The sequence below is a fragment of the Hyperoodon ampullatus genome (assembly GCF_949752795.1).
Source record: "Hyperoodon ampullatus genome assembly, chromosome: 15".
Taxonomy (NCBI): domain Eukaryota; kingdom Metazoa; phylum Chordata; class Mammalia; order Artiodactyla; family Ziphiidae; genus Hyperoodon; species Hyperoodon ampullatus.
In genome coordinates this window covers 65,006,749-65,026,913 of record NC_136928.1, presented here as the reverse complement: position 1 = coordinate 65,026,913, position 20,165 = coordinate 65,006,749, and the positions used below count along the sequence as shown (strand labels likewise).

At 40.9% G+C, this 20,165-nt stretch overlaps 1 protein-coding gene across 1 annotated transcript; it reads left to right on the top strand.

Annotated features, from left to right (window-relative positions):
• The first annotated feature begins 3,669 nt into the window (after nucleotides 1-3,669).
• Nucleotides 3,670-19,464, top strand: YPEL5 (yippee like 5). Its single transcript, XM_079720860.1, has 3 exons — nucleotides 3,670-3,745; nucleotides 15,948-16,116; nucleotides 17,558-19,464. Exons 2-3 carry the CDS (start codon nucleotides 15,972-15,974, stop codon nucleotides 17,776-17,778), a joined length of 366 nt encoding a protein of 121 aa, XP_079576986.1. The 5' UTR covers nucleotides 3,670-3,745; nucleotides 15,948-15,971; the 3' UTR covers nucleotides 17,779-19,464.
• Nucleotides 19,465-20,165: the final 701 nt, after the last annotated feature.

The following is a 20,165-nucleotide window of genomic DNA, read 5'->3' as shown; positions in this document are numbered from 1 at the left end:
CTCATAGCTGATTGCGCATGAAGCACACACTTGAAAGGTGGTCTTACCTCTAAAGCAGCAGCGCCAGTGTGAGAGTCCTTTAAAGCAAGAGAAGGCAAATCAGCACAGAGGAGGGGTCCAAGGAAACAGCAACAGAAGGGCATTCTGAAAGCCTGACCCAGGGTTTGTAGTTATATTGAATCACCCATCTGGGGGGATATCAGACAGTTTAGGCCAGAAAGTATAATCAGCAACCAGAATAAAGCACCATGGTATGTTGTTGTATGTTGGTATATTCCTGTTTCTTATTTTATGGACTTGAAGAATGTCAGAGTTAGCATATGTCAAGTGATGAAGGAACTTTTATTCAAGAAATGTAAATCTGGTTTAATGTTGGAGATGGGTTATTATAATACATCACATAAGGGAATAAAGGAGGAAATGTTTATCTCAAAAGACACTAAAAAGGTATTTGATAAAATTGCATACCCATTTTAAAAAAAGAAACTTTACAAACTATCGATAACTTCTAGGAATTTGTTTGACAGAAATATTCATGCATGTACTCAAAGATACATGTACAAGGATATTTAAACAGAAATAAAAGGCAAGATGACTAGAAAGACGTAGGCAAAATTATGATCATTTGCAGGCAGAGGAATTTTCTCTCCAGAAAATTCAGGAAAGTAAACTATAAAATCGTTATCTTTCCTACAAAATAACAAACAACCAGTTAGAGTTATATGATAGGAGAAGTTTCTATTCACAGTAACCCCCTGTATTCGTTTGCTAGGGCTGCCACAATGAAGTACCACAGACTGGGTGGCTTAAGTAACAGAAATTCATCTCTCACAGTTCTGGAGGCTGGAATTCCAAGATCAAGGAGTCAGCAGGTTTGGTTTCTAGCGAGGCCTCTCTCCTTGGTTTGCAGGTGGCCATCTTCTCTCTGTGCACACACATCCCTTGTATATCCCAATCTCCTCTTTTTACAAGGATGCCAGTCAGATTGTTCTAGGGCCCAACCCTAAGAACCTCATTTCAATTTAATCACCTCTTTAAAAGCCTTATCTCAATATACAGTCACATTCTGAGGTACTGGGGCTTAGGACTGCAACATACGAATCAGGGGGGCATAACTCAGACCATAATATCCCCAGAAAATATACAATACCTAAATATAACTCTAAGAAGATAGGAGCAACCTAAAGGACGACAGATATATCATGACATTTCACTGGAAGACATAAAAGAACACTTGAATAAATGGAGAAACATACCATATTCTTGGTGGGAAAGTCTCAATATTATAAAGTACAAATTTATTCCAAATTAAATTAATCAGTACAACACAAATCAAACAAGATACAGTATCAAATCTCTCAAACTTTCTTTTTATTTCTCTTCCATATTTGTTATATTATCTTCAACAGTAAATTCTTTATTTCTAATGGGCATGCCACCATCAGCCCAGACCCATCAGCTTTCACCCCAAATCAACTTTCTCAACCACCCTATACCTAGCAATAGGAAGTTGTCACCCTACCAATCACCTAGGATAAAACCTCTGGTTTATCTTTGAAAATTCTCTCTTCTTAGTCCACCTACATACAATCAGTAAGTTCTGTATAGCCATTCTTGTTAATGTTAAACCTACCCCTTCCATTCCATTCCTATCTGCCCACCTTTCCTCATATGTGGATCCTAACTCTGCACAACACCAACACCTAGATTTATCTTTCTAAAATATGGTTTTAATCATTCTTTTACAAGTTTACAAATGTTGTATTCAATACCTCTATTGGGTGATCTTGGACAAGTTAGTTAATCAATATGCCTCTGTTTATTGAGCTGTAAAATGGGAATGATAGCAGTACTTACCTCATTGGGTTATTATGAAAAGTGAGTTAATAATTTTAAAGCACTTGGAACAGTAAGCGCTTTATATGTATTTGTTAAATGAATAAGTATCTTTCCCATTGTTTTTTGCTGGTACTTAAAGTGTTCACTTTGAGAAAAACTCATTCCTTGGGGTTTAGGCATTGTACGCCCTTTTCAAACGATTATATTCAGAAATATTTGACCAATATTTTATCAACGAATACAAGTTTCTAAAAATACATTTTTAATAGCAAAAGATTGAAGGCAACCTCATGTCTGTTAGTAGAAAAAGTAATGTTTAATAAAAGATGAAGTCCTACTATAAAAAACTATGGAGACAAAGGTAAATTTGTAGATAAAAGATATATTTGACATGGAAGGATGGCCATAACATATTGAGTGAAAAAAGCAAATTGAGGAATAAGAGATGCACATTCTTTTCAGGAAGAATAGGAAAAAACACATGAAGCTGTAAGCAGAGGACAGTCTCTGTTATGAAATGAGACTGTATGACCTTCCTACAATGAACATGTGTTGATTTTGTAATTAAAACTAAGTAAAAACAAATGAATAATGAGAAAAAAAACTTTTAAGAAGTTTAATATTTCCTCATCTCTTGGAAAACTCACTTATCAAAAGATAATCCAGGTTTTTATCTGCCCTGAATGAAAATACTGGTGAGTTTGGGGTTGGTGAGGAGTCAAATGCTACGATTTGCTCTGAAACCTCTATCCCACTAAAGACAGCTTTAAGCACCTTGCAGGTTAGTCTCAAATGTTAGTCTTTATTTTTTACCTGAGAAAGAGGCATCGTCAAACATTTCTACTTTATCGTCAAACATTTCTACTTTATCCATTAATCCAAAGACCATTAATGTAATTACCTGGGAAATTCTAATTTAATGAGACGCAAAATCTTCCATTTTAAGCGTTGATGAGGATTAAGGGAATAGCTACCCTTTTCAACAAACAAATCTCAGATTCTCTTGAGGCAAAAAAATCTTCATGTAGAAGGCTCTGAATTTTCTCATCTTTTTGATAAACACTTCCACTACCAAGAAAGAACTCAGGCAGTTGTAAATAAAGTTCGGCCACACCCGAAAAATCCTTTCTTTAGTTGTTCCTATATGCCCAGACTCAAAGGGCTTGGGGTTTGTAAATAAAAGTTGGCCTACCGTAAGGAGGGGCAAGAGTAAACAATCTCAAAGAAATTAATTACACGGTGCATTGAAACTATCCAGGCACCTGCTTTGCCTAGAAAAACTGTCTATTGTTGTCATCACTGGGCCTCAGGAAACTAGGCCCTAGCCAGCACCTGGCGACGCTGATGACGCGCATTGTCTCTCAGCTGCAACAATTAGAAAGGCCGGGCAGTCTCCTTTAAGAAGCTGACTCACGTGGACGCTGTGTTGTGTGCTCTCAGCTGGGAAGGGGGTGGATCTCAGGTCTCTCCACATTGGCTGCGTCTGGAGAGGGGGCAGAGTTAGCCTCTTTGATTGGCTTTCCGAGTCCCGGGCGTTGGGTCAGGGGCGGGGCGAGCTGGAGGGAGATTGCCCTGGGTCTGCGGCTTCTGGGAGGGGTGGGCCGCGACGCAAAGGGGAGCGGGAGTGGGGGAGGGTGAGCCAGAGAAGGGGCGGGGCCCAGCGGAAAGGGCAGGGTGCCGGGGAGAGGGCGGGGTCTAGAAATGATGAGCGTTCTGGGCCAACCAGGAGAGCCGACTGTTCGAAGGGCGGGGCTACGACGGGTGATTGACGCTGAGGCCCAACCAGGGAGAGGCGGGGCCAAGGCCAGGGCCTGACTAAACCTGGAGACTCCGCTGGCTGAGGGGGCTTCATTTCAGCTGAGGACCAAAGAGCCGCTGGCGGCCGTGGATCTTACAGCCGCTCGGGGTGAGTGCGGCGGTCGGGGGCTGGATTCGGGGCCCGAGGGGGGCTGAGGCGCCCCTCCGGGTCAGCGGCTTCGAAACACTCGGGATCGGCCCGGGTCGGGGGGCCCAGGCAGGAAGTGCCTTTTCCTCCCCGCGCTCCCTCTGGGGTCCCAGCGCGGCCGACCCCCGCCCCTCTGGGCGGGCTCCGGTGCCGGGGCTGCGGGCTGACGAGCTGGCCTGTTTCTTTCCTCTTTGTGAGGCCCAGGCGCGGCGGCTGCCGTCAGCCCGCCCCCGCCGCGCAACCGGGGCAACCGGCGCAACCGCAACAGACGCGACCTCCATCTCGGCGCCCGCGCCCTCCCGCCCCGGCGCAGCCTCGAAGGCCCTGCACGTCGCGGCCGGGGCTTCCGGCGCCCCTCCGCGGGCAGTTTGGCCGGCGACCCCGTCGCCTGGGCTGCCCCGCCCCCATGGGCCGCGTCCCCGCCGCAGTGTCGGGGGCGCGCCCCGGACTCCGCGCCGCCGCGGTCTCCGCCGGGGCCTGCGCCCACGGCACCGAGGTGAAGTCCGAACTCCGCTCCGAGATGTGCGGCGTTAATAACGCCACGGCGTGGCCTGTCCTTCAAAAGGGCCACATCCCCTTTCGGCTGGCAGTGGCCATGGGTGGGGGTCGGCGTTGGCTTTTGTTTGCTGCCCCCCAAAGGCTGGATGCCCGCCACCCTGCCCTCCTGCACCCCAGGAGACCCCCGGGCCGAGGGAGGGGTACGCTTGACGGAGGGCGTGGCGCAACTGCTGGGCGGCCGTCGGGCGGCCGAGGCCGCCGGGCCGCCCGCTCAGCTGTTTCCGGCCCGTGTTTGTTGTGCCTGAGGAGGCCCGGCCGCGCCGCGCTCGGGCCCCGGCCCCTCCCGATTGGCCCGCGGCGTCACGTGCCCGCAATCAGCTGGGGCCAGCCGGGGCTGCGGGGCGTGGGCTGCTGCGGCGGTGGTCACCGGCGCGGGGGGTCGTGCGGCCGCCTGCTGCCCCACGGCGAACAGCATCCTTGATTTCCTTGTCGGTGGGGCGTATGCGCGCCCTGGCCACCGCTTTATTCTGCACTCGTAGGTAGGACAATGAGTATTCCGGACAGTGGGAGTTGGAAAATTGGAATACTACACAGATCTGTTTAATCCCGACACCGATTAATCTCCTCTTGCGCGGAAAGTCTGGGAAGGTGTACAGCTCATTTATTTTTAAATTTTTTCTGTTTACAGAGCCCTGTTGGTAATCTGAGGATTTTTATTTCAGATCTCCTTGACAGATGGAAAACCAGAAGTAACCTCAGGCTAACCTTGTGTTTTGGGGAAATTAGACTTGCTGAAGTAACTGGGGGTAATAGGGTATTAGCTAATCTTGCACAGTCGCGAATGCAGTGTTGCAGCTGTGTTCCAACAAAAGACGAACCAAAATGCATGAAGTGTGTCCAGGGTACATATTTGTGCCAGATGTGAAGTGTCTTGGTGGAATCTTCCCCTAAAAGTTTATTGCATACTCGCGCTATGTTAGGTAGGAAGGAAATTGCAAAGATTTTAAGATCTTTTCTCTAGAAACGCACAGTTTTTAGTAAAAAGGCATAGGCAAATGAAATTGGGTAACAGCACGCAGTTAAATATTAGTAAGTTATGAAATGATGTTGTAGGAGTTCAAAAATGGGGCAGTGAGAAGTAAGAGTGAAGCGTCCGAGTGGATTGATATTAATTAGACCTAGAAAATGAAGAGGCTTTGGGATGCTATTGGGCAAACAGAGGCCTAGGAGGAAAAAAAAGAGGCCCAGAGCCTTTATAGATAGTGAGAAGGTAGAGCTTGTGGAATTTGGCACACATAGTATTTTCCACATATGCCATTATCTTTCTGGCTTTGTACTGGAATACCAGGTAAAATGTCATGCTCCTTGGAAAGGACCAATGTCTGCCTTTATCACATTCTCACCCCGCTCAGTGCCCAATACAGGCTTACTGTTTGGCTTTTTTTTTTTTTTTTTCTTTTTTAAGTTTATTTCTGGCAGCCATCTTATCTATAGGAGAGGGTGTTGATGAAATGTGCTTAAGTAAGTTATTTAACTCTATACAGGGACACTAAATTGGATTTTAACGACATGTAAAATACATGTTGCTGCTTCTAAAATAATCTGGCTGGATAGGCTGGATCATTGAGGACCTTTCCCTAGACTTAGTTGCCTTTTCTTTTGCTCTATTTAAGTGGTAGGAAAGAAAAAAGTTTAGAAAATAAAAAAGGAAGGGAAATAAGGCCAAAATTAAGTCTAAAAACGAGATTAAATTAGCTACTACCCTCCAAAAAAACAGTCCATGAGACATAAAGCTAATCCTAAATATCAAGATGTGAAGATAGTCCTACTAAGTATAATCCTGTCCAGATTATCACTTTAGGTTTCATAGTGCCTAAATGGCTATATAAACCAATATCAGTTTCTCTGATAATCCTGTGTAGTAATGTCTTGGTGGTGTAGGAACTGAACCTTAGCTGTGACATGAAACTTTCTACTTGACACCTGAATCAGGAAACCAGAGAGTTAAATTGTACTCCAGTCCATCCAATTAGAGGCTTTTTTGACTCATGGTATTGCATCACAGCAAATGAGAGATCTTGAATTTGTCTTGCCAAAAGCTGTTTTGGGGAGATTACCAACTCAGATTGTTTAGCTGACTCACTGAGTTACATGACTAGTCTTATTTTCTAGAGATGACTGAACAATAAGAATTATAGAAACATAGTGAACTTGGAAAACGTTTAACAACAGCAAAGGCATTATTTGCAGGGCAAGAACAAAAATATAAAACTTACTGTCAAATGAAGACCTGATTCCACAACCAGAATATCATTTGAAACAGCAAAGTAAACTGGTCAGGTATTGCAAGAGAGCAAGAGGAAAGCATAGCTTTCTTGTGTCACTGAAACCTTGGCTTGGTGAACATTTTGTAAAAAAAAAAAAATTGGAAAATTGGTTTTATGGATCAAATTCAATTTATTATTTTCTCTTGTAGGTTTTCAATAGAACTTCATCACAAATTGGTATGAAATAGTTGATGAGATAACAGTAGCGTTAGATGTTAATTATAGTAATCAACCCAGCACTGTTGAAAGTCCTTAGAGTTTTGTTCCTTCCCTTTTTGGAGAGGGAAGAGACTGAAAACCAGATATACAAGCTTGCTCCCGCATGTTTCCATTTTAGCCAAACCATTGCAAAACACAGCCTTTCCTGGAAGGGCAGATTCCTTTAACCCTTTCTGCACTAGGCTGCTGCACACTCAGTTCCCTGCAGGAGAGAGTTTTTGTGTCTTGCATTTGCCCACCACCTCCTAGTGCAGTGGAAAAGCCCCTCTTACCTGTCCAATGATAGATAGAGTTGGGTGGAGTGTGTGTTTTGTGGTCTGTGGAAGTGCCCTGAGGAAATAATTCTTTTACAAAGGAAAAGTCTATCTGTGGACTGGGTGTTTTCCCACCAGAGGGTTCTTAGAGATGCCTCCCTGGTATTTTTAGGTCTGGGAAGTGTGATTCCTCCTTCTGTGAATTCTAATTGCCAGGGTTGAGTCCGAACTGGATTATTAGTTACAGGGAGGGCAAGTGCCTATTTTAAGACCTAGAATTATGATACTGAGAATTTGAGGTGCTTCACAGGGTTTCTAACTTTCCTCCTGCATGTAATTTCTATCACCTGGTCACTTAGCTTTGCAGTGATTAACAGGAAATGAAGCCAGTTAATTATTATTGTTTGTTTCATATCCTTTCTGAGCTTTGCTTTCTTCATCTGTAATTGGAGGGGGAAGTTCAGGTGGAGAATGTTGAAGAAGATAATCTAATTTTACTAGATTTGTCTTTATTCAGCATTTATTGTGTGCCAGGCACTGTTCTCAAAATGTATTATCGCCATTTAATTTTCACAACTCAGAGATGGGTACTGCTGTCACCGTTTTATAGATGAAGAAACTGAGGTGAGGATACCTTACCCAAAGTTTATGCAGCTTTTAAGCGGCAGAGCTGAGATTTGAACACCGAGTTCAAGTATTTGGGCTACATTGTTTAAATCCTAGGGGTGGAGAGAGAAGGAGGCAGCAGCTGGGTATACTGTCTATTTTTATAATCTTTGTATTGTTGATCTTCAACATACTGAATTTACTACAGAAAGTTAAGGACTTTAGTTAGAAAATCCATGAAGAAAAGGGGAGTGGGATTAAATTGATTTTGTTGGATACTCCTGTTGATCCTTAAACCTGAATGCCAGTCAAGTTTCCTTTTTTTCTGAGAAAGACTGCTTTCTAAATGAAAAACTCTTCTGCTCTCCAAACAGTTTTTTCAGCAAGGGTCAGCACACTTTCTGTCAAGGGCCAGATAGTGAATATTGTGAACTTTGCAGCCCATAAGGTTTAAGTAGCAAATACTCAAATTCTGCCATTATAGTAAGAGAGCAGCTAAGTATAAACAAATGGGTATGGCTCTGTCCCAATAAAACTTTATTTATGGTCACTGAAATTTGAATTTCATGTAATTTTCATGTCACAAATATTCTTTCAGTGTTTTTTTCCCAACCATTTTAAAGTGTAAAAAGCATTCTTAGCTTGTGGGTCATACGAAAATAGGTGGTGAGCTGAATTTTGTCCGTAGGTCTTCGTTTGCTGACCCCTGCTTTTAAAGAATATATTCAGCAATGAACCAGACTAATGAACAGGATATTTGTTAGTGTGTATGTGTGTGTGGTGTGTATAAATCAGTACCAGTGGTGAACAAGTGGAATTTGAAATTAACACAGTACCATTTACATTAGCACGCCCGCCCCCCCAAAGAAATACTTAGGTACATATCTAACAATGTGTATACAATCTATATGAGGAAAAACACAAAACGCTGATGAATGAAATCAACAAGAACCAAATGAATGGAGAGAGATTCCGTGTTCATGGATAGGAAGACTCAATGTTGTCAAGATGTCAGTTCTTCTCAACTTGTTCTGTAGATTCAATGCAGTCTCAGTTGAAATTCGAACAAGTTATTTTGTGAATATTAACAAATTGTTTTTAAAGTTTCTATAAAGAGGCAAAAGACCCAGAATAGCCAACACAGTATTGAAGGAGGAGAATAAAGTCAGAAGACTGACACTACCCAACTTCAAGACTTAATATATATCTACAGTAATCAAGACAGTATGGTATTGGTGAAAGAATAAACAAATAGATCAGTGGAATAGAATAGAGAGCCCAGAAATAGGTCCACATAAATGTGGTCAACTGATCTTTAACAGAGGACCAAAGGCAGTACAGTGGAGCAAAGATAATCTTAAATGTGCTGGAACAACTGGACATTCACATGCAAAAAATGAATCTAGACCTTACACCCCCACTCACAAAAATTAAAAGTGGATCACAGACCTAAATGTAAAATGCAAAACTATAGAACTCTTAGAAGATAATATAGGAGAAAATCTAGATGACCTTGAGTATGGCAATGACTTTTTAAATACAACACCAAAGGCATGACCCATGAAAATACATAATTGATAAACTGGACTTCATTAATATGAAAAAGTCTGCTCTGTGAAAGACAATGTTAAGAGAATGAAAAGACAAGCCACAGACTGAAAGAAATTTGTGGAAGACATACCTGATAAAGGACTGTTACCCAAAATATACAAAGGACTCTTAAAACTCAACAATAACAAAACAACCCAATTAAAAACTGGGCCAAGGGCTTCCCTGGTGGTGCAGTGGTTGAGAGTCTGCCTGCCGATGCAGGGGACACGGGTTCATGCCCCGGTCCAGAAAGATCCCACATGCCGCGGAGCGGCTGGTCCCGTGAGCCATGGCCGCTGAGCCTGCATGTCTGGAGCCTGTGCTCCACAACGGGAGAGACCACAACAGTGAGAGGCCCGCATACAGGGAAAAAAAAAAAAACTGGGCCAAGGACCTTAACAGATGCTTCACCAAAGAAGATACACAGATGGCAAGTAGCACATGAAAAGATGCTCCACATCATATGTCATCAGGGAAATGTAAATTAAAACAGTGAGATGCCACTACACACCTTTTAGAATGGCCAAAATCCAGAATACTGACACCACCAAATGCTGGTGAGGTTGTAGAGCTCGTTCATTCCTAGTGGGAATGCAAAATGGTACAGCCACTTTGGAAGACAGTGTGGTGGTTTTTTAAAAAACGAAACATAGCATATAATCCAGCAGTGACACTCTTCGGTGTTTACCCAATGGAAAACTTAGGTCCACACAAAAACCTGCATGGGGATATTTATAGCAGCTTTAGTCATAATTGTCAAAACTTTGAAGCAACCACAGTGTCCTTCAGTAGGTGAATGGTTAAATACACTGGTACATCCAGACGGTTGAATAGTATTCAACATTGAAAAGAAATGAGCCATCAAGCCATGGAAAGACTTGGAGGAACCTCAAATACATATTAGTAAGAAAAAGAAGCCAATCTGAAAAGGCTATATACTGTATGATTCCAACTGTATGACATTCTGGAAAAGGAAGAACTATGGAGAGAGTAAGAAGATCAGGGGTTGGTGGGGGAGGGAGGGATGAATAGAGCCCAGAGAATTTTTAAAGCAGTGATAACATAATGATGGATACATGCCATTATACATTCGTTTAAACCCATAAGATATACAACACTGAGGGCGAGCCCTAATAAACTATGGACCTTGGGTGGTTATGATGTGTCATAGGTTCATCAGTTGTCACAAATGTACCACTCTGGTGAAGGATGTTGATAATGAGGGAGGGTATGCATTTGTGGGGGCAGGGAGCATGTGGAAAATCTCTGCCTTATTTTGCTGTGAACCTAAAACTGCTCTAAAATACTAAATCTCAAAAAACTACCCCCCCCCCCCCCCCCGATACGCGGGCCTCTCACCACTGTGGCCTCTCCCATTGCGGAGCACAGGCTCCGGACGCGCAGGCCCAGCAGCCATGGCTCACGGGCCCAGCCGCTCCGCGGCACGTGGGATCCTCCCGGACCGGGGCACGAACCCGCGTCCCCTGCATCGGCAGGCGGACTCTCAACCACTGTGCCACCAGGGAAGCCCAAAAAACCTTTTTTTAGAAAATTGTTTTATTGACCTGGACTCAAACTAGGAAATTATATAGTCCATAATGTCTTAATTTTTAAAATAATACATTCCTGGAGACTATCTTTCATGGATTTCTGAAAGAGAAAAACCGTTTTTTCTCTTAGATTCTATAAATCCTATAAATTAAAAAAAAAATCTGTAAAAAGGTAAAGGTCTTAATGTATTGCTTCACTGGAGTCTCCTATTAAAATAGAAATTGAAAATTCTAGGTAGCTAAATGCTATTTATTGAAGAGGGAGGAAATTGAAATCAATTACTAAAATATCAACATATCATGTGTGAATTTCACTTATATTTTCAACCTGACACCTCACTGTTTCCAGTAATTTCAAATGAACTGATGTTAGGCTTCCAGTTAAACACTCAAATTTGATAATTTTCTTACTTCCACCTTTTAAGGGTTTTAATAACATAGAGCAAAGAAAATCTAGTACCCAAGAGACCTTATTTATTAAATTATTTGGGGAATGGCACTTATAAAAATTAAGATTATTAGATTCTTTTTTGCTTGAAATGCTAAAAAGGAAGAGAGCGTCTTAAAGCTTTAATTAATGATGAGTTTGGTGCTAATTTTGGTTATAAACTTGAACTTCAACACTGATACCGTAACACATTTTATTACTTAGGGACACAGTAAGTGCCCCCAGAATCAACACAGAGAACATTAGTCATCTGTGAAAGTAATTCATTCTTAAGATATTTTAGAGATATGTGACTGAAGATATTTGGTACTCTTCTAAATTCAAGCAAGGTGATTAGCATACCTGGGAAATAATTTAGATGTAAAAACAGTCAGAAGGTAGATCATTGGTTGCCTGTGGCTGGAGATTGACTGAAGAAGGGTTTGTGGGGATTTGGGGGAGGTGATGGAAGTATTCTAAAGCTAAAGGGTTTGTGGTGATGGTAGCACAACTGTAAATTTACTAAAAGTCATTCATTTGTACACTTAAAATGGCCAAATTTTATGTTACATAAATTATTCCTTTAAGAAGATTGTTTTTGAAGAATCAGCTATATTCTATCCTGTCAGATAAAAAGTTTCAAAGTTTGTAGAGGAGTGGTCTGTATAAGCTCTTAGAAAGGGGTGGCTGAAGTCCATGTCTTTTGTAAGTAAGTAAGGCTGAAGTACCTTTTGTAGCACTATCTAATTTAGCATAAATGAAGTGGCACCTGTGAATGTATGTTGCATTTACTAATGCACACTCCCTGACCACAAGAGGTTTATCTAGAAGTGATGAGAATTTGAACTAAGACATTGATGAGGGAGGGGGAGTAAAGACCTCGAAAAGTGATTGAGGAGGTATTGTCAATTTTGCAGTTTCTTAAAGAAGTTGCCAGGGTTTCTAGTTTAGGAGAGTGATTGGAGTTGCCATCAACAAAGTTAGGGAATATAGGAGGTTCAGCATGGAGACGGGAGGGGTGCATGATAAATAGGGAGAAAGACTGAATCTGGCTGTTTCTTCTGATCACTAGAGAGTTAGTGGGGTGAAAAGAACTGGAGCAGAATTTAGTTCAGATCCCAGTTTGGCTGATTTCATAAAGTCACAGTCTTTATTTCTTCCTCTACAAAATTAGGATAATACATATCTACTTTAGAAATTGTCAAGATTAAATGTGATATGTAAAGTACCAAATGCAGTGTCCCATATACAGTGTAGACACTAAATTATTAAGTCTAAGGCAGAGTTCAATATATTGTCCAGGTCCAGAGAAACCTGATTCAGGTGTTATGTTTTAGCTTTTTAATGACCTTCCCCCTTCTGTAATGAAGTGGCAGTCTGCTTGACGTCAGTCCTCCCGAGTGTGCACAGGGGAAGTGAGCACTCCTAGCCCAGCGAAGCTAAAGCCTAACACTTGGGACCCAGTGGCCTGCAGAGGTTTTTCTACGTCCCAGAGACCTTCAACAGCAAGTGGTGTTTTGCTTGCTTCTGCTAGATTCCATGGCAGTCTAGCTTATCTCTTTTGGCAAATAAGAACTACATTTTACAGTTTTATATACATATATAGAACTCTCCAAATGGCAACTGCAATTGGGAATAGTGATTCTATACAGATATTTTTAGTCTTGGTAATGAATCATGTAACTGAATCTGGTAAAAAAATAGCTGGGTAAAAGTTAAAAATAGTCTGAATTTGAAGCAGGGAAGAGAAGGCATGTTAAATCTATTTACCCCATTTAGAAATAGTTTGCCTGTATCCAGTAGCAAGCAGATGGCCACAGCTATGTTGTAATACTGAACCAAAGATCGAGATGTACGTGGAAGGTATAGGGAGAGTTCATTTTGAAGTTGAACATTTTTCTCAATAGTATTGTATATGTCACAGTCAATTCAAAAATATCTAGTTATTCTTGCATTATGGTTGAAATAACTTACAAGATGAATATTGTATTTAAAAGTTTGAAGGAAAATTGGCTTGAAAGTAACAGTTCCCAGAAGCCCAAGCTGGTGGCTAAATTACTGCACAAATACTAATTTTCAGAGAAATATAGATTCTGAGGACTGTGTCTTCAGAGGTGAGACTATAAAACCCTGATGTTGATCCTTTCTGCAATTGACTGGTATTAAGAAACATGACCAAAATCAACTACTCACAGGGTCGTTGAATGCTTAATTTATATCAAGAGTCATAAACTTAAATGTCTTAACAGGTGAAGTAATTTTGTGGCACAGAATGGACACAAAGCAAATGAAATGGCCTAGCTGGGGGAGTCGCGGCCACCACTCAGCTCTAGCCAGTAGTTGCCCTATGAGAATATATTCCCTGTGTTGCCAGCTATCCCCATTGTTTTTTTTTTTTGTTTTTTTTTTTGCTTTTTTTTTTAAAAAGGCCCAATACAGGCTCTTAATGTAATCTCTCAAACTTTAAATGATTCTCAGAGGTTTTTTATTAAAAGTAAAAAACTGTGGGCCAGATTAAACATGTCCACTAATGTTTTGTGAGGGAAGGGTTGTTTTGTTCACTGCTGTATCGCTCTGCCACCAAATGAATTCAGCCAGCAGGCCTCAGATTTGCAACCTTTGACCTCTGCATAACAAATAATGTGTTCTTAGGCATCTGGGAAAAGTAATGCTGTTCTAGAGACTAAAACAATAGGCAGCAAGCCTTACCTTCTGTTGTCATTTTGCAGAAATATAATCAGAAAGCTAAATGCCATTTCTTAAGTCTTGTGTTTTTACACAGGGTTTACTCATTGACACTTTTGTTAGTGCACTGGCTTTCCTTTTACAAGCTATAAATTGTAATTATAGTCACTATTTGTTTTTTTTTTTTTTGCGGTACACGGGCCTCTCACTGTTGTGGCCTCTCCCGTTGCGGAGCACAGGCTCCGAACGTGCAGGCTCGGCAGCCATGGCTCACAGGCCTAGCCGCTCCGCGGCATGTGGGGTCTTCCCAGACCGGGGCACGAACCTGCATTGGCAGGCGGACTCTCAACCACTGCGCCACCAGGGAAGCCCTGTTTTTCATTCTTTATTGAACTTCCATATCATAGTGTGTAATGGGAGTCATAATTATCTTTGTGACAGTGACATTTCTGATGACATTAGAACTGCCTAATGGCTGAGGAAGTTGATAGATGTTAGAAGGAATGGAATTTTCTTTTTAATTTGTAATGGAATTTCCCCAAGTTTAAGATGACAGTGGATTACACATGGCTTCTAGATTTTTCTTTTCCATAGTGGTAGCTGTGTTAGCTCTGCGTGCCATTTTAAAGACATATAATGTTAAATATTTAAAACATAGGAGCTGATCACTACACGCAGGAATAAATGCTTTTTAAAATGAAAAGCTATAGTGTATTCTTGACTATGTCTAGATCTTAAAAATACTGTTTTAGGGGATTAATTGCAGTGAATTTAAGGGGTTGCATATATTAACTCTCCTAAGTTTTAAAATATTGGAGTGTGATTATCCCTGTTTCAGAAGTTGGATTCAGAGATTTTTTTGCAATGTTTCAGAACTTCTGTGATTTGTTGAATTGGAAGGATTTCTTAAAAATAGTAAGCTATATAACGACAGCTCATCTTTCCCTTCTTCTCTGTTCTTGTTTTCCTAGCCTTACACCAGCCTAGACCATCTTTTTTTTTTTTTTTTTTTTTTTGCGGTATGCGGGCCTCTCACTGCTGTGGCCTCTCCCGTTGCGGAGCACAGGCTCCGGATGCGCAGGCTCAGCGGCCATGGCTCACGGGCCCAGCCACTCCGCGGCATATGGGATCCTCCCGGACCGGGGCACGAACCCGTATCCCCTGCATCGGCAGGCGGACTCTCAACCACTGCGCCACCAGGGAGGCCCCCTAGACCATCTTGTGTGCCCTCCTCTTGTGTTAGAGTAATGGAAAAATTTTGGCTTTGACTTGGGTGAGCCGTATTCCCGTCACAATTTTCTGGACTTGAAAGCTGTGTAACCTTTGACCAGTTAGTAACCTTGGGTAATCTTTGAAATGGGGGCGATAACTTCACAGAGTTGTCGTGATGATTTTGAAATAAGTAAAGCATCCTAGTACAGTGCTCCACAGACTCAAACTTAACTACTGTCAGTGCCATCACCCCTTCGTGGTTGTTGACGCACCTGATGACCAGAGAGCCAGGCCCCCCATGCTCTCGAACCAGACTACCCTCTTCTTGTTTTCTGATCGCCCCTTTTTCTACTTTCATCTGATCATCCCACTCTCGTCCCACAAGTCTTTTCTCAAATTACACATACTCAGAATGTATACTTAACCCTGTGCTAAACCTCTTTTCTCACGGCTCTCTGCTTGTGCTTCTCATCATTCAGTTTGATATTCCACTGTCTTCCTGTTTTTTTCATACCGATCAAAAGAGAAGTGATACCATTCTTTGGCCTTCCTAAGCATGTTTACTTCCTTGACCTATTGCTTCTAAAATGTTCTTAGTTTGGGTATGACTATTTGTTTCCTCAGTGTGTGAACTTTGTATCCTTTTGTTCAGAGTCAGTTATTTCATGTATTTAGTACTATAAAGAGATCACATATGTGTATATAAATGGTTCTCTATGACACCACCAAGTAGATACTAGCAAATTTTTTCAAAAAATCATAATGTGTTTCTTGTCCTTCTCCATTTGCTCCTAGGTTTTTAGAACTTCAGCTATAAAAATGGGCAGGATTTTCCTTGATCATATTGGTGGTACCCGTCTGTTTTCCTGTGCAAACTGCGATACGATCCTGACCAACCGCTCGGAACTCATCTCCACTCGATTCACAGGCGCCACTGGCAGAGCATTTCTTTTTAACAAGGTTGGTGGGGAAAACCAGTTTCATTTCCTAAGTGAGTTCAGTGGATATATTTGATAGCAGTACCAGAATACCCCTCAGAGCATGGAGATGCCAGGAAGAGTCAGAATGAGAGCTGTGCTCTACAGAACTGATTGTTGAGAGTTTAAAGATTGTATTATAATAAGAAGGGTGGTCTCCATTGCTTCAGAAATTCAGTGTAAGAATTTGGTAGTTACTTCACAGACTATTGAAGGGGCCAAGACACCCCCATATCACTGATTTATCCTTATAGGGAGGTAGCTGCATTAAACTGTCATAGTTTGACAGTGCAAGTGAATAAGGATCATCTAACCAACTTCCCTTGCTTTAATTTATGCCTACCAGTCATCCTTCTGATTATGATTTGGCTAAGAGGTTTGCTAACAGGAAGAGCACTTCCTGACTTAAACATTAATGTATAGTCTGCCTGCTTCTCTAATTTCTGGCTGGCTTTGAAATGGGTTGATGTGATTCTGCCTCCTGGAATCTAATGTGTACCAGCAAACTTGAATTTCCAAATACTTTACGCTAAGGAACAGAACTAGTCCAAGGTCTTGTTCTTAGAAGTTCAACTTAAACCTCTCCAGTGAACACTCCTCTGTTCCACTTAGAAACAAGTTTTTTCTCTCAAAGAATTGATAGCGTATATACCCCTTGGTCTTTATTTCAGTATAGAGCAGGGGTTGGCACACCATGGCAGGCCAGCTGCCTGTTTTTGTAAGTAAAGTTTAATGAAGCACAACCGTATTTATTCTTCTATTTATTATCTGTGGTTGCTTTTGTGCTACAACAGCAGAGCTAAATAACTATAACAAAGACTATATAGCCCTCAAAGCCAAAAATATTTACTATCTGGCTCTTTACAGAAAAGTAAAGCGTAGAAGATTATTGGGTGTTAAGAATCATTGGAAATTCTTCACAGATTCTCTGAACCCACTTGAAAACTATGTATTGCAATCTACCCCAGTCTCTTTGTAGATAAAATGTAATTTCAGAAACAAATCTGCCAAATTTCTTTTTATGGAGTACCTGTTGCGTACTAGGTTCTTTTGCATTGGTAGCCTTAGTTGTACTCATCACTGAGTGGTGAATTATATAACAGTTGGACCCAGACCTACGTTTTATGACTCCAAGTTAAGGACTCTTCACTATAACACAGAAGTGTAACTAACGTGTATAATAGTGTGACTTAGACTAATACAATAATGCATGATTACATTAGATGTCCAGTTGAGTACAGATGCTTACCTATCCCAGCCGTTTGTAAAAATAGCTCTTGGGAAGTGTATTGCAGGTTTGACTAAAGTAACAACTGCTATTCGCTTTTCTGAAGTTGCTGTTCTTGCACCAACAAAAATATTGTGTACCATTTTTGGCAGATAACTTACATGGCTTTGCAATTTTGTTTTCACATGTTTCTTAGGTAGTTAACCTGCAGTACAGTGAAGTTCAAGACCGGGTCATGCTCACTGGCCGCCACATGGTTCGAGATGTGAGCTGCAAAAACTGCAATAGCAAACTGGGATGGATCTATGAGTTTGCCACTGAAGACAGCCAGCGTTATAAGGAAGGCCGTGTGATCCTAGAACGTGCGCTAGTTCGAGAAAGTGAGGGCTTTGAGGAGCACGTACCATCTGATAACTCTTGAAGAAAAAGAGATAAATCCATCTTTTTCCCAGGTCTTCTTCACTGAAAACAAAAATCTACTTACATACACTGTCACCTTAGCATCAGAGTCGGATTCATGAACTGTGGAACAAGAGGTTGTGAGAATCTATGATGGAACCTTTCTTTCCTTCTTTCTTTTTTTTTTTTTTTTAATTTTCTATTTCCATCCAACAGCAGTGTGTAGAGAGAATATTATGCGGATGCCGTTAATTTTTTTCCCCCTATGTTTACATCTTGAGGCAGAATAGTCTATCTGCAGCTACATGGTGGGCTATGTGAGGAAAAATATCTGGGCCATTAGAGTGAAAAAGTGTTTTATGTAAATTTTGAAAGGAAAATGTGTCAAGAGCATGGTTCTTAAATTTATTTGGGCTTCATTTTAAAACTTTTTTTTAAACCCAGTTATTTCACTTGATTTGCTAGCTTCAGAGAAGAGATCCGAATTTGTGACCAGCGCTAAAGGTTCAGTGTTAGTATGGCTTGTGCTGGCCATTGTGCCATATTCTTGTTGGAGATGAACCGTAGCATCAGAGCCCATTCTTCCTTGTCAGTCTTGACCCAAAGATGTCACCATTCCTAGTTACTTGTCACCACATAATTGGTGTTGATTGGAAACTTTTCCTGATATGGGGCAGAACTGCTTGGTTGTCTTTTCCATGTAACTTAAGCATAGTAATATAAATAAAGTAATAGTTGGATGTTTTTGGTCCTGTGTTGCTTTTAAAATCACCTTTTAAAAGAGCAGAGTATTTGATAAGTAATTTTCATAGTAGTGTTTCTTTTCATCTCTTAAGCTAAATTGTGTATAAGATTCTGCTTTGTTTAAATTAAAGCATACTGTTTAAATCCACAGTATTGCATTTAGAAAACAGTTGAACAGAATGTCAGTGTGCATTCATGCAGAAAGCATTTCATCTGCATCTGTTTTAAAGGGAGGGAAGTGAAGCAGCCTATCTAAAACTACTGCTTTGCAAAGTGTTTCAGCCTCTCCTCAGTTTTGCATTGATTTTGACAAGTCTGTGGAGCCTGATAGTTACATCAAAGGACTAGATCTTCTAGCATTATTTTCTCAGATCTTCCCTCAAAAGTTTAGCTGTTGAAATTGAAACTCTACTTGGCCCCTTCAAATAGAAAGGGATCAAATTTGACTCAGGGGGTTATTTTAGCCCAAAATTTACAACATTATGAAGTATTAAAATGTAAATGTTTCTCTATCCAAACTATTTCTAGATATTCTAGTATTTGTTTCTGGAATAAATGGCGTTAAAATTGGCTAAATACTTGAATGAATGGATGTTTGCTCAATTTCTAGGTCTTTGTCTAGAGATGAAATTTGCCTCAAATTAATTAGCAATATCTTTCTGTTATTGATATTAGAAGTGATTTCTGAGTGCAGTTAGGATTAAGTTTTTCTTATTTGCCTTTGGGCTCTTGGTTAGAGGCATAGGCCTCTGATTTGGTAGGTGTATAATATTGGATTTGAGATATGTGGACACAAATTCTTCTCTTTCCTTCACCATGGACTAAATCTTCAAGCATTGAGACACAACACTGATTCCCATTCATTTCCATACCAGCCTTTGATTATATGCAGATTCCTAGTAGCATGCCTTACCTATAGCACTATGTGCATTTGCTGTCACAATAAAGTATATTTTGTCTTGCATTGGTGCAAAACTGCTACTTATTTTCCACTGATCCTTGTCTAGTAATCATCTTAGTTTTTATCTATGAACACATACATCTTACCTTTGAGTAGCTATAGCTTTTTCAGTTGGCTGTGATAAAGTGAAATTCTGGTTTAGGTAACTCTACCTAATTTCCACTTGGAGATACTGAATTTACAAATATTAACTTCTCTGAGATGACTCTTGCCTCAGACACTGACACCTATAATTCAGTATATATGAACAAATAAAATGTCATAGCACTAGGTTTAGGTGGCTGTGCCAGGTACCATAGCAGCAAGTTCCTCTACACCCTTCTGCTTAAAAACTTCCATTTGCAAAAAAACAAAAACAAATAGCAATATGGAGGATCCAGTCAGATTGGATTGTTTACAGAAAAGCAAACACAGTGTGCACTTGAGACGGGAAACCACTAGTGGAAATGATTTTGCTGTGGGAAGGAAAAGTTAACCAAATACAGGTGAATATACTGTGTAATGAGTGGCTTATTGAAATGTGTACAGAGACTGTCCTAAAGTGAATATTCTGAGTTAAATATTTGTTAGTAATTATGTAATGATTTAAGTTACAATTGTGAGTGGCTACTTTGGAATTGGAGGATAAAAATAGCAATACCATAACTGTTTTCTATTTTCAGTTTTCAATACCTATTCATAAAAGTCATATATGGGGTGTTTAA

Excerpts from the sequence above, each read along its gene's own strand:
- YPEL5 (XM_079720860.1), top strand. The coding sequence starts at position 15,972 with ATGGGCAGGATTTTCCTTGATCATATTGGTGGTACCCGTCTGTTTTCC. Across the intron at positions 16,117-17,557 it reads ATTTCTTTTTAACAAGGTTG|TTAACCTGCAGTACAGTGAA; the intron begins GTGGGGAAAACC and ends TTTCTTAGGTAG.